The 15,287-nt window shown below is 41.0% G+C and overlaps 1 protein-coding gene across 7 annotated transcripts in view; it reads right to left on the bottom strand.

Moving 5' to 3' along the window:
* Positions 1 to 15,287, bottom strand: part of osbpl6 (oxysterol binding protein-like 6) — an 83,819-nt gene that overhangs the window by 15,806 nt on the left and 52,726 nt on the right. For 4 of the 7 annotated variants that reach the window (XM_062069941.1, XM_062069937.1, XM_062069943.1 and 1 more), the window contains 7 exons: positions 14,970 to 15,104; positions 13,487 to 13,574; positions 7,678 to 7,931; positions 4,010 to 4,147; positions 3,666 to 3,729; positions 2,255 to 2,333; positions 1,824 to 1,968 (listed from right to left, as the gene is read on the bottom strand). In XM_062069941.1, the coding sequence (XP_061925925.1) occupies positions 1,824 to 1,968; positions 2,255 to 2,333; positions 3,666 to 3,729; positions 4,010 to 4,147; positions 7,678 to 7,931; positions 13,487 to 13,574; positions 14,970 to 15,104 (903 nt within the window). The remainder of the gene's footprint in view (positions 1 to 1,823; positions 1,969 to 2,254; positions 2,334 to 3,665; positions 3,730 to 4,009; positions 4,148 to 7,677; positions 7,932 to 13,486; positions 13,575 to 14,969; positions 15,105 to 15,287) is intronic. The other 3 variants (XM_062069939.1, XM_062069942.1, XM_062069944.1) reach the window with 1 other exon arrangement.

Raw genomic sequence — 15,287 nt, 5'->3', positions numbered from 1 at the left:
GGATGGATGTGATGGGTATGGAACGCTAAAAACTACCACATGGCTGACGGGGAGGAGACGCAGTCAAACTGAAGGCAGGTAAATAAGATCGCCCACAAAACGGAGCATCCCGACGAGACATTTAAAAGGAGGTGGTCTGTAAAACATAATCTTTGCAACAACTTGACCAAAGAACCACCATTACATGTTCTGTAGATTACAAAGAAGTGTTTTATATGCAAAAAAAAGCAAGTCAACTAGGTTTGCAGTGGAAGGTAAAGACAAACAAACTAGTAGCACATCATGCATACAGTGGTGCGGATAAGTGCCTTAAAAGGAATGGTTTATGCAATGCTTCAACAGAGGCTAAACATGCAATGTTCACCAGTGCTTCTCAGAAGTTAAATTAAATAAAACAGAGATAAATATAATTTGGCCTTGTTTGGCGGACCTGTCTGGGGCTAGCTTCGCATACCCTTAGGGATAAACGTTGTTCACAATTAAAGGCAGCAAATTATACAAGTAGAGTTGAGTTAACAACTATAAACTTTGCAAGTCTATTCACCAAGGCATGGTGAAAAAGAAGTTCACATTAGCCGCTTGGGACAATTAGCAGTCAAACACGCTGCTGTCCTTCAGCGTTATTCCATGAGTATGTTGCAAGTGTTTGATTAGGTTGCGGGGACCACACCATTCCATTCGATGCAGAATCGATTTTCGATTAAAAAAAAAATCTCAATTTAACCTCTTAAGCCCCAAGCTGTTTGTTTACATGCTTTTTTTTATTTCTCTTTGCTATTTGGGCTTATTGGAACCTAATTAGAATAAAAACTAAGAATCATCTTTTGATATGATGTTTTCGTTAGTCCATAAGCACACAAATGTGTACTACCAGATGGCAGTATAAGTGTCCACATAAGCGGCCATAAGACCCCAATTCAGTAGTGTACACAATTTTGGAAATAATGCTGTCCACGCATGCCTTTAGAGCAGTGGTTCTTAACCTTGTTGGAGGTACCGAACCCCACCAGTTTCATATGCGCATTCACCGAACCCTTCTTTAGTGAAAAAAATAAATAATTTTTTTCAAATTCCAGACAAAGTTGAATGTTTTTTATACTGGTGCACAAAATGAACCGTGCACGAACATCACCTTGTTCAAAAAACAAAACCAACACAGTGCATGAACTCACAACAAATTACACAGCTGCAAATCAGATGGAAAATTAGAGGGAACATTGTTTGGGGGTATCCATAATACGGCGGTAGCGAGAAGTTTTTATTTACACGATGAGTCACGTGTGTCTTGACCTCCGCGGTGGAGGCTCCGCCGAACCCCTGAGGCCGACTCACCGAACCCCTAGGGTTCGATCTAACCCAGGTTAAGAACCACTGCTTTAGAGGTTTTAAAATCAATATTTTTTGATAACATTGGTTGCCAGTTCTATGATTAACTACATTCCTCCATAAAATAGATAAACAGCTCTGATACATTTCTACATTACCTAAAAGAAAACTGGTTTTGTTTGAAAAAATTCTACCCACACATTTAGTGAAGTGACTGGACAGGACAGATTTTGGAGAAAAAGAAAAAAAAATAGATTTTTTTTAATCAATTAAGAATTATTACAAAATAATCACAATTCCTTCCAAAACTCGAGAGCCCACACCTTGGAACATTTCGCTCTCAAGGCTGACTGGAGACGAGGCAAGCTGTCGACGGCGGTTTCATCAGTACGCAACAGTTAGCTGGATAATGAATACTGATAGCCATTCTGTGTAAGCACCTCTAATGAGCACATCTGTAATCTACACAAGCTTGAGCTGTAATCAAATCTCATTACCTTGACGAAGGTGAGCTTGCAGAGGCACGCGCTGCTTTTTGTGTTTCTGATGGTGATCTCGCCGTAGTGTTCGATCCACCGCCGTCCACTCAAGATGTTGTGAACGCACGTGGTGACTTTGTTCCATTCGTAGTGATCTCCAAAACTAAAACGACACAAGATACTTGTAAAGAAGACAAGCGACTGGAAGAAAAGAGAAGAACTCTTTTTTTTTCTTCTGCGTTTTAGTCGTACACATTGTAAGGTTCAGCATTCATGCATTAATGATATTCAGAGGTAAAAACTGTTGTGGGGATCATTGTCAAGCTGCAAGTCCCACAATAGAGAATTAGATATCTGCAGTATGTGTAGATGGTTCACTTTGATTCAGAACCATTACTATTACAAGGGGGGGAAAACTACAACATTGCGTTTTTTAGGACGGATGTTACCTAGGAATCATGAGGTTCACTGTCCCGACTGGCAATATCTCCATTGATTTCCCCCAGAATTTGTTTTTCCATCTCACATCTGTGGGGATAAACAGCAAGACCATCGCAATCCACATCCACGTATTAAGCGGTGGTATTAATTTGAAACAAAAAAGATATCAAGCTTTCATTTATCCATCTTATTATAGACCGAGCATCTGGAAAGTATTTGCATAGCACTTCGATTTTTCCATATTACACCAAAATGGAGTAAATAAATTTTTCTCCTCAAAAGTCTACAAACAATACCCCAACATTGACAATGTGAAAAGTTTTTTTTCTAATTTTTTTTACAGATTCATTACAAATATAAAACTAAAAAAAAATCAGCCTTTGCCTATTTCTCTTTGCAGAACCTCTCCATCTTCATTAGGTTGGATGGGAGGCATATGTTTTCATCCAGTATGTCTCTGTACATTGCTGCATTCATCTTTCCCTCTATCCCGAGTGGTCTCCCGGTTCAATCTTTGTTTCATCAGACCAGAGAAATTTGTTTCTCATGGTTTGAGAGTCTTTCAGGTGAAATTTAGCAAACTTTGTTTTACTAAGGAATGGCTTCCGTCTGGCCTGATTGGTGGATTGCTGCAACCATCTGGTTGTCCTTCTGGAAGGTTCTCCTCTCTCCACAAAGGAATGCTGTAGCTCTGAGTGACCATCAGGTTCTTGGTCACCTCCAAGACGGGGTAGCGTGGTTCGGTTGGTAGAGCGGCCGTGCCAGCAACCTGAGGGTTCCAGGTTCGATCCCCGCTTTTGTCATCCTAGTCACTTCCGTTGTGTCCTTGGGCGAGATACTTTACACACCTTCTCCCAGTACCACCCACACTGGTTTAAATGTAGCTTAGATAATGGGTTTCACTATGTAAAGCACTATTTAAATATAATTCACTTCACTTCACTCCTTGACCAGACTAAGATAAATGCAGCAATATGCAGAGACATTCTGGATGACAACCTACGCTTTCCATCCAATCTGATGGATCTTGAGAGGTGCTGCAAAGAGGAATAGACAAAACTGCCCAAAGATAGGTGTGCCAAGCTTGTGGCATCGTATTCAAAAATACTTAAAGCCGTAATTGCTGGCAAAGATGCATCAACAAAGTATTGAACATAGGCTGTGAATACCTTTTTTTTTGTTTTAATAAATTTGCTATCAAAAAATAAAACAACATTTTCACATTGTCATTATGGGGGTATTGTCTGTAGAAATTTGAGGATAAAAATGAATTTATTTCATTTTAGAATAAGACCATAACATAACAAAATATGGAAAAAGTAAAGCGCTGTGAATATTTTCCGGATGCACTGTACCACTTAACAGGAAATCAAAGTGGCTATCTGAATTTCCTTTTACTCCAGTTGAGGTGCAGCCCACCTTGCCAGAAGGTGAAGTTCTTGGACTCACAGTGGCAGGCGGAGATGGGAGGGTGGTGGCTCACCTTTAAGAGACAAACAAATAAACAATCTTAATGCTATTCACCTAAAACAGGAAAAAACTGCAGCTTAATTGTGTTTACTGACTAAATCTTACATAACTAAATAAGGATACTCTTAAAAGGTGCAGTTCTTCACCAATGCAAACAACAGCCATAAAAATAAGCATATTGTTCCATGAAATACCTATCTGACAGTGTTTATTTGATATGGCTATCATTAGCTGCGTAAACAGCTCCTGTGCAGCTACACCAAACGTTGCGGCCAATGGTTCAATCGGTGTACCTGTTCCGAGAAAAAGCAGAAGCCCTTGTCTTCTCTTATACATTCGTATGTCTCCCCAAGGAGCGGGTTGAATGGCTTACTTCCTGCTCTGTAGTAGGTAGACGAGTAGCCTGAGACAGCGAAGGCAGCCACCAGAACCTGTCAGGGCCAAAACCAGAGTTAGTGTAGCGTGCAATGTTGTGTGTGAGCAGACATTGCTGTGCGCCATGAGGTAACACAACATATTTTCTTCAACAAAGTCCAGCATTTTAACTTTGCAGATGTCTTAGGGTGCAAGTGTCAAAACTCAAGGCCAGGGATGACATCCTTTTAGTCTGGAAATAATGTGCGTCAATAAGGCATTTCATCTTTCTTCATATACAGTACAGGCTAGGGATGTCCCGATCCAGGTTTTTGCACTTCCGATCCGATACAGATATTGTTTTTGCACTTCCGATCCGATGCCGATACTGACCGATACCGATACTGGCCTATCGGAGCATGTATTAAAGTTTAAAGTTATTTAGCCTACTTAGTTGTCAGAATCATGTTGAAAAGGGTTTTAGTACTCTTGATAACAACTAGCCAGCTGAATTAGGGTAGTTTGAATAATACACAATGGTTGGTAACAAGACACTGACCTGTTTATTCAAGGATAAACACAAAATAGACAAAATTATACATGACAAACAGAAATGGCATCATTGAACTAGGGCTGGGCGATATGGCCGTTTTTTAATATTGCGATATTTTAAGGCCATATTGCGATACACGATATATATCTCCATATTTTGCCTTAGCCTTGAATGAACACTTGATGCATATAATCACAGCAGTATGATGATTCTATGTGTTTTGATTGATTGATTGAGACTTTTATTAGTAGGTTGCACAGTGAAGTACGTATTCCGTACAATTGACCACTAAATGGTAACACCCGAATAAGTTTTTCAACTTGTTTAAGTCGGGGTCCACTTAAATTGATTCATGATATAGATATATACTATCATCATAATACAGTCATCACACAAGATAATCACATTGAATTATTTACATTATTTATAATCCGGGTGTGGAGGGGGGCGCCGGATGTAAGTGTCAAAAAGACAGCCAAAAGAGATTGATATGAGAATAAATCTAAAGTTAAAATATAGGGTAGAAATGCACCCATTTGCAGGAAATGTAGTCTTGATTTTCAAAATGTTCTTTCAAGGCTTGCATGTCTACATTAAAACATTCTTCTTCATACTGCTTTAATATATGCTACTTTTAAACTTTCATGCAGAGAAGGAAATCACAACTAAAAAACTCACTAATTTTTTCATACGGTGTTGATGTGGAAATTTTTGCCTCTGCATTTTGGTGATGTGGGCGTGTGGCACCGAATGGAGATAAGCGTCTGGACAGACGTTACAATATTTGAACAATGATGACGAAAACTGTTTTCTCTGTCGTGTCCGTGTGTCGAAAATTGTTATGCGCTTATTTTTTTATTTGATTTTGTGCGTGGCATAGATTTGCCGTGCGCAGAGGACGCTTGAGCAGTGCGCAATTGCACAGGCGCGCACCTTAGAGGGAACGTTGCTCGCACGGTTGCGCTAGCATTACAGCTAACGTTAGCCATGCTGCTACCTCTCTGCTCGGGGAGGGCATATACCTATGTGACGCATGACGTGACAGTATGTGACGTGTGTAAGAAGGTGCGCTTGCTGTCTGTGAGAGGGAGACACAGAAAAGAGTGAGAAGAGCCTGTCGTGTAATGCCAGCAGCGAAAAGCAACTGCATGAGAATCCACAGACCTGTGGATGTGTTGAAGGTGTGCTGGAAAATGCGGAACGGAAATTAGGGAGCAGCAGAAAAGTGGAATGTATTATTTAAATCGGTGCGTTGGAAAACACGGACCGGAGTTTTTTTTAAAACTGGATCTGGATCTGCTTTTTCCCATGCCTTGCCGATACGCATTTTTTGGCAAATATCGGCGGCCGATCCGATCCAAATATCGGATTGGGACATCCCTAGTACAGGCCAAAAGTTTGGACACACCTTCTTATTCAATGCGTTTTCCTTATTTTCATGACTATTTACATTGTAGATTGTCACATCAAAACTATGAATGAACACATGTGGAGTTATGTACTTAACAAAAAAAGGTGAAATAACTGAAAACATGTTTTATATTCTAGTTTCTTCAAAATAGCCACCCCTTGCTCTGATTACTGTTTCGCACACTCTTGGCATTCTCTCGATGAGCTTCAAGAGGTAGTCAGTCACCTGTAATGGTTTTCACTTCACAGGTGCGCTTGAAGCTCATCGAGAGAATGCCAAGAGTGTGCAAAGCAGTAATCAGAAACTAGAATATAAAACATGTTTTCAGTTATTTCACCATTTTTTGTACATAACTCCATATGTGTTCATTCATACTTTGATGCCTTCAGTGACAATCTACAATTTAAATAGTCATGAAAATAAAGAAAACGCATTGAATGAGGAGAAGGTGTGTCCAAACTTTTGGCCTGTACTGTGTGTATTTCAATTTAGACAGAAAAAGAATGTAATGCAGTTCTTAACTCAATATTATTTGATTGATGATGACCAGTGATATTTTCCATCAGTTTGTTGGTAAACAATGATAATAACCAAATATTGGGGTCATTGTGTAACAATCAGTCCCTCCAGGATTTTTCAGGATTTTTTGTTAAAGTTGTGGCCTAAAATGCCTGATTGCGCTGCAGCATTATTTAAAAAGCTGCCTCAAAACCGCCCCTGGTGATGCAGGCAGACTTTGATTGCTTAGACAAGACCTGGGAAAAATACAGTCCCAATTTCAATCCGGCCCACCACACGTATCCCAATTTTTTTTAGACCTTTAACATTGAATGTGTAGCCGCCATTATAATGTGCAGTGTTGTTTTCAAATTACCGTAAGTCTTGAACTATAGAAAGTATTTCAAAGGTTGGAATCTGCGCTTTTGAGTGATATACAGGTTATTACGGTAATCTACTTCACAGCCGCTCCAGGCAGAAGAGGCACTAAGCACAGCAGGCGGGGTTTGTTTTCAGAGCGACCAGGCTGAGACACGGGTGCAAGTCTTTTTACAACAAAATTCTGCAGAAAAGTTATACAATATCAGATTGTAGGCGTTTTTTTACCCTTTGCGTTCATAGTTGGCTGTGTTTGTCGCGTTTTGCTTTACTGTAAAAGATGTTGATCGAGGAAGTGGTCTAGAACGTAAAAGAGGAGCGATGTTAATGTGTTGTTAATATTCAGTGTTTTATCGTTCATAGGTAAAATTGTAAATCCCACATTCTTTAATATCATCGACATTTTCGCCAATTTAATTTATTACAGCAGCAGTCAAACGCAACACAACTGTCTAATCCAGACCTGGGCAATTATTTTGACTCAGGGGCCACATTGAAAGAAAAAAATGGGCCCAAACCCTTTCGTTAAAAAACACTGGTTCAAATAATCAATTATTAAATTGTTACTGTGCTTGTCCCGAGTGTATATGTTGTGATCTTGGAATTTTACTGGTCAACGGTGTCCTTGCCTCTCACATAGTGTCATCTGGGATACGCTCAAGCTCCAGGAGATTGTGCACAAAGTCAGTACCATAGAAGACTGATTACATCATGGCATTCCACAGATACTCCAAACATACTGTAGATACTGAACAAGTTGTGTTTACCATGCGTTCAAAGGGACTCTCTGTCTCTGCAGCTTTATCGAGCAGCTCGCTGTACTCCAGCTCTTCACACATGCGCTGCAGCGTGTTGAGAGGCTCGTTGAGCTCCACAGGCATGGACACTTTGGACAGGTCCTTGCCAATGTTGTTCCGCAAGATGTTCCACAGGTTGATGTTGCTGGTGTCGGGGCAGGGTGCCGGCAGACAGGTGCGCCGCCCGTTACGGAAGGCACAGCCAGCAAAGTCTCCATTGGCCACTGAGAGCAGAACACACTTGGTATAGCAATTATCTCTTTTGTTCACTGGAGATGCTCTGTGTGCAACTTTTGACAATGATATCAACATTTTAATACTTTCTGGCTGCAATATTCAGCAACCAGGATTGTACAGATTATTGCATTGACCCATGAATAAAACCATCCTAATCTTATTTTTAAAAGTTTACAATATCAATTTAATCATATTTCACCTATCATCTTATCAATCACGTGCCTTAACTGCTGAACAGTTGTTTGAAGACTATGCTTCATTAATTACCATTATCTTAAAATGAACATCAAAACTCCTCCTGTTGTTTGCTAAGGCTGCACACACTTAAACCAGCTGAATACAAACTACTGAAACATTATATGCACCAAACAAGTGGACAGTGACTACTTGAGTGCGGGGTCTTGGTTTGCGTGAAAGTGAGGTGTGGTGCAAATGTTATTGCTACATGTACTAAAGACACAGACTAGAGAGCTGGCAGAAAAAAGACAAATGCAGCATATAGGAAAAAGTGCATTAGAAGCATTGTCTTGCTGCATCGATTATTCCCTCTTGCAGGTGGCACATTGTAATGGCCTGTTAGTTTGCATGCATAATAATCTCGACCCCAAATATAGTATAAGATAAACTGTCATTTTCACACTGTTTTTTAGGAAGAAAAACATTTATAATATATAGCCAATACTTTATTTTAATAATTTTCACAGGTTTTTTTTTGTTTTTCTGAAAATCTACACAAGTCGTCAAAAATTGGATTCACGTAGTTTATAGTAGAAAACATTTAAAACAAAAGAAAAGAAAAAAAATCACCAATTATGATAAAATGTTCTGTTTAAAGGCGCTCAAAAATTATATTCACATTCAAATTGCGATTTTATTCATTCCGATTCTAAATCAATTCATAATTTGTGAATCGATTAAAAAAAATTAAACTATTATTGATACGGTTGCTTTTATTAATATTTGGTTTTCTTTTTTTAGTATACTATTTGAACGTCTTCTCAATTGTTTTGTAAATTTCAATCCTAATAATTGTAAAGCCGGGACAGAGCTGGAGTTTGGGTTGTTCAATATTCTTTTATTGGATTGATTAACATTCTGTGATTTTTGTAAATGTACCCCGCCTTCCGCCCGATTGTAGCTGAGATAGGCTCCAGCGCCCCCCGCGACCCGAAGGGAATAAGCGGTAGAAAATGGATGGATGGATTTTTGTAAATACAATTTTGAAAATGTGCAGTATTCCATCCATTCATCCATCTTCTTCCACTTATCCGAGGTCAGGTCACGGGTGCAGCAGCCTAAGCAGAGAAGCTTAGACTTCCCTCTCCCCAGCTACTTTGTCCAGTCTCCCCAAAGTGTCCTGGGTCTTCCCCGTGGCCTCCTTTCGGCCAGACGTGCCCTAAACACCTCCCCAGGGGGGCATCCTGACCAGATGCCCGAACCACCTCATCTGGCTTGTCTCGATGTGGAGGAGCAGCGGCTTTACCTTGAGCTCTTCCTGAACGACAGAGCTTCTCACCCTATCTCTAACCACCCGATGGAAAAACTTTTTTCCGCCGCTTGTACCCGTGATCTTGTCCTTTCGGTCATAACCCAAAGATCATGACCGTAGGTGAGGATGGGAACATAGATCGACCGGTAAATTGAGAGCTTTGCCTTCCTGCTCAGCTCCTTCTTCACCACAACAGATCGATACAGTGTATGCATTACTGCAGACGCAGCACCGATCCGCCTGTTGATCTCACGATCCACTCTTCCCTCACTCGTGAACAAAACTCCCAGGTACTTGAATTCCTCCACTTGGGGTACAGTAATGTTGAACTGAATTTATTTTAACACATAAAAGGCCATTTTAAGGCCTACTGAAATGAATTTGTTTTATTTAAACGGGAATAGCAGATCCATTCTATGTGTCATACTTGATCATTTCGCGATATTGCCATATTTTTGCTGAAAGGATTTGGTAGAGAAAATCGACGATAAAGTTCGCAACTTTTGCTCGCTGATAAAAAAAAGCCTTGCCTGTACCGGAAGTAGCGTGATGTCACAGGAGGTAATATTCCTCACAATTTTCCTTTGTTTACAATGGAGCGAGAGAGATTTGGAGCGACAAAGCGACGATTACCCCATTAATTTGAGCGAGGATGAAAGATTCGTGGATGAGGAACGTTAGAGTGAAGAACTAGAGGCAGTGCAGGACGTATCTTTTTTCGCTCTGACCGTAACTTAGGTACAAGCTGGCTCATTGGATTCCACACTCTCTCCTTTTTCTATTGTGGATCACGGATTTGTATTTTAAACCACCTCGGATACTATATCCTCTTGAAAATGAGAGTCGAGCACGCGAAATGGACATTCAAAGTGACTTTTATCTCCACGACAATACATCGGTGACACACATAGCTACTGAGCTAACGTAATAGCATCGTTCTCAAATGCAGATAGAAACAAAATACATAAATCCCTGACTGGAAGGATAGACAGAAGATCAACAATACTATTAAACCATGTACCGTAATTTCCGGACTATAAGCCGCACCTGACTATAAGCCGCACCAGCTAAATTTAGGGGAAAATACAGATTGCTCCATATATAAGCCGCACCCGACTATAAGCCGCAGGGTTTTGATGTGTAATTACCGTAGTATATAGGGGTTCCTGCTACCACAGAGGGGATTGTCGGGACAGAGATGACTGTTTGGGAACGCAAAGCGTCCCATTTATTAACAATAAATCTTTCAATCATTCAATCAAACTTTCACATCTTTGACATGGCGAACAGCATTCGTGCAGAGTACAAATAATACAACGGTGCAAATTAATACAAAGTGCTCGCCTGTACGTTATCAAAATAACCAGCCTACCGGTATATGAAAAGTCAGTCTTTAATCATTGTGTCATCGTCTTCCTCCTGCGTACTAAAACCACGGAAATCCTCTTCGTCTGTGTCGGAGAAGAACAGGCCGTAAATAAGCCGCACCGTTGTATAAGCCGCAGGGACCAGAACGAGGGGAAAAAGTAGCGGCTTATAGTCCGGAAATTACGGTACATGTAACTACACGGTTAATAATTCTCAGCCTGGTAAAGCTTAAAGGCCTACTGAAAGCCACTACTACCGACCACGCAGTCTGATAGTTTATATATCAATGATGAAATCTTAACATTGAAACACATGCCAATACGGCCGGGTTAACTTATAAAGTGCAATTTTAAAATTCCCGCCACACTTCCGGTTGAAAAACTTCTTTGGATATGATTTATGCGCGTGACGTCACAAAATCCACGGAAGTGGTTGTACCCCATCTGACCCGATATAAAAACCTCTTGTTTTCTTCGACAAAATTCCACAGTATTCTGGACATCTGTGTTGGTGAATCTTTTGCAATTTGTTTAATGAACAATGGAGGCTGCAAAGAAGAACGTTGTAGGTGGGATCGATCGGTGTATTAGCGGCTAAGTACAATACTTACAGCAACACAACAAGGACTACTTACTACGCCTAGCCGATGCTTGCCAGCAAACCCACGGATGAAGTCCTTCGTCGCGCCGTCGATCGCTGGAACGCAGGTGAGCACGGCTGCTGATGAGCAGATGAGGGCTGGCTGGCGTAGGTGGAGCGCTAATGTTTTTATCATAGTTCTGTGAGGTCCGGTTGCTAAGTTGCTAAATTAGCCTTAGCGTCGTTAGCAACAGCATTGTTAAGCCTTACCAGGCTGAGAATTTTTAACCGTGTAGTTACATGTACATGGTTTAATAGTATTGTTGATCTTCTGTCTATCCTTCCAGTCAGGGATTTATTTCTTTTGTTTCTATCTTCATTTGAGAACGATGCTATCACGTTAGCTCAGTAGCTAAGTGTGTCACCGATGTATTGTCGTGGAGATAAAAGTCACTTTAAATGTCCATTTCGCGTGCTCGACTCTCATTTTCAAGAGGATATAGTATCCGAGGTGGTTTAAAATACAAATCCGTGATCCACAATAGAAAAAGGAGAGAGTGTGGAATCCAATGAGCCAGCTTGTACCTAAGTTACGGTCAGAGCGAAAAAAGATACGTCCATCACTGCCTCTCAAGTCCTTCACTGTAACGTTCCTCATCTACGAATCTTTCATCCTCGCTCAAATTAATGGGGTAATCGTCGCTTTGTCGCTCCGAATCTCTCGCTCCATTGTAAACAACGGGGTATTGTGAGGAATACTAGCTCCTGTGACGTCACGCTACTTCCGGTACAGGCAAGGCTTTTTTTTATCAGCGAGCAAAAGTTGCGAACTTTATCGTCAATTTTCTCTACTAAATCCTTTCAGCAAAAATATGGCAATATCGCGAAATTATCAAGTATGACACATAGAATGGATCTGCTATTCCCGTTTAAATAAAAAAAGTTCATTTCAGTAGGCCTTTAACAATGCTGTTGCTAACGACGCTAAGGCTAATTTAGCAACTTAGCAACCGGACCTCACAGAGCTATGATAAAAACATTAGCGCTCCACCTACGCCAGCCAGCCCTCATCTGCCCATTCATCAGCCCTCATCTGCCCATCAACAGCCGTGCTCACCCGCGTTCCAGCGATCGACGGCGCGACGAAGGACTTCATCCGTGGGTTTGGCTAGCTGCTAAGTCCTTGTTGTGTTGCTACAGCCAGCCGCTAATACACCGATCGATCCCACCTACAACGTTCTTCTTTGCAGCCTCCGTTGTTCATTAAACAAATTGCAAAATATTCACCAACACAGATGTCCAGAATACTGTGGAATTATGAAATGAAAACAGAGCTTGTTGTATAGGATTCTCCGGGTTCCGAATACTTCCCTTGTCCTCGTGACGTCACACGCATACGTCAGCATAATAAAACGTTTATAACAGGAAGTGTGGCGGGAAATTTAGAATTGCACTTCATAAGTTAACCCGGCCGTATTGGCATGTGTTGCAATGTTAAGATTTCGTCATTGATATATAAACTATCAGACTGCGTGGTCGGTAGTAGTGGGTTTCAGTAGGCCTTTAAATGTCAAATAATGGAAGTAAAAATGGCAAATGTCCCCAAAATGAATAAGAAAAAAAGTGAAACCAAGCTCCCGAGCTGGAAGTGTGCTGCAAAATACAAGGGGTAAATTTGTTTTGATAAGGGAAAAATATGTGATTAAAAAGGCACTGGGAAGTAAGGTAAAAAATTTGGAGAGAAATGCTGGACAAGGATATTTTTGGATAACATTGAAACAAGTTCTGTTTCCGAGACTGGAATACTGAGGAGTTCCCTTTGCTGAGATACATTATATGGGAGGGCGGGAGTGACAGATGAAAGAGGGGTGCTCCGTACCTTCCCACATAGAAAACTCATAAAGGCTAAGAAAAGATCTTGAAACAGAGCAGCCGAGTGAAGTCAGTGGCCTCAGCCTCAATGATAAATGAGCTCTCCAAGCGCCTTGCCAGCATGAACGTGTGTCAGTGTTTTGTTTCCATTAAGTAGGATCCCCTGCCAAGTCTTTGCACTCATATTCTAATGCAAAACTGACCAATGCAGGACCATGACAGAGTTGGACTTACTTTGTCTGGAAACGTTGTCTGTCACGCTGGCATTGTCCTCTGAGATGTTATCGCTCACATCACTGACGTATGACTCATCATCCGAGCCCTGTCGGGACAACAGGTAGAGAGGGAGACTCAAGACAAAGTAAGGTGTAAACTGATTAAAGAGCAGGCGGGTTTTGGCTCCACTTGCCCGTGGGGGAGAAGCTGCAGCACAGCATCTGCCCCACATTGTTCATGCAGAAAACACAGTTGTATTGGCCTTCATGGCAGTCTCCTGCTGCCCTGGGTCTGAATGGAACTGCCTTCATGTTACAGTGTGATGAATGTCCTCTGGGAGTGATCCTTCACATGGCTCAATGTGTGCTCAGAGAGCAAACCTCTTTAATAGCCCCTCAGAGGCTCCATATGTAATATGGTTAGAAGGCAAACTTCAAGTGGCTAAACTGTTTTTACATAATGAGCCAGAAGCTATGTGCTAATTAAATATAAAGAAATAAAGATCAAATTAAGACCAAACGAGGAACGAGGCATCAGGCCCAATTGACAAGCAGTCCCTTAAAGCAGTGTTTTTCAACCTTTTTTGAGCCAAAGCACATTTTTTTGCATTGAAAAAATCCAGAGGCACACCACCAGCAGAAATCATTAAAAAACAAAACTCAGTTGACAGTAAAAAGTCATTGTCGCAATTGCTGGATATGACTTTAAACCATAACCATCAATATAACTCTTGACTCAAAGTACTGTCACCACCTGTCACATCACGGCGTGACTCATTTTTACTTTTTGGGGGTTTTCCTGTGTGTAGTGTTTTAGTTTTTGTCTTGCACTCCTATTTTGGTGGCTTTTTTTTCTTTTTTTGGTATTTTCCTGTAGCAGTTTCATGTCTTCCTTTGAGCGATATTTCCCGCATAAACTTTGTTTTAGCAAGCAAGAATATTTCAGTTGTTTTTATCCTTCTTTGTGGGGACATTGTTGATTGTCACGTCATGTTGGTATGTACTTTGTGGACTCCACAGTAAGTTTTTCCTGTCGCCGAGCATTCTGTTTTTGTTGACTTTGTAGCCAGTTCAGTTTTAGTTTCGTTATGCATAGCCTTGCCTAAGCTTCAATGCCTTTTCTTAGGGGCACTCACCTTTTCTTTATTATTGGTTTAAGCATTAGACACCTTTTTACCTGCACACTGCCTCCTGCTGTTTCCGACTTTAGCTACCTGCTGCCACCTACTGATATGGAAGAGTATTACACGGTTACGCTGCCGAGCTCTAGACAGCACCGACACTCAAAAACAACACATAATTTGCAGACTATAATTACTGGTTTGCAAAAAATATTTTTAACCCAAATCGGTGAAATTAGATAATCTCCCACGGCACACTAGACTGTATCTCACGGCACAGTGGTTGAAAAACACCGCCTTAAAGTACCTATCGTTGAATGTACGTTCTATTTTCTATTTTAACCTCCAGATCCTTTTGGTCTTCCCTAAATATCAAATTACCTCATTCTCCGATGAGCTCGCTGACAGGAGCACTTCCTGGGCATCAAAAAACTCTGAGACAGACTCCGACATGGAGAGTCGACTCTCATTAGAGGCCTGCTGAGTCAGAGGGATCCCCATCTGCTCGACAACCTGCTGGCAAACACATGCACACGTGTGAGATGCAATGCATATGACAGCTGTAACTGTAAGACAACAGAGAGTTAATTTTGCAGGGGCAAAGTTCCAATTCTTTTCCAATCAGTCATTTTCCCATTAACATTTATGTCAGCATTTGCATCAAATCCTGACTCTTTAAACATAACTGCCAGGCTCTCC

The sequence above is a fragment of the Entelurus aequoreus genome, linkage group LG14 (genome assembly GCF_033978785.1).
Source record: "Entelurus aequoreus isolate RoL-2023_Sb linkage group LG14, RoL_Eaeq_v1.1, whole genome shotgun sequence".
NCBI classification, from domain to species: domain Eukaryota; kingdom Metazoa; phylum Chordata; class Actinopteri; order Syngnathiformes; family Syngnathidae; genus Entelurus; species Entelurus aequoreus.
The sequence above is the reverse complement of the archived record's forward strand: the minus strand, read 5'-3'. Positions and strand labels throughout refer to the sequence as shown.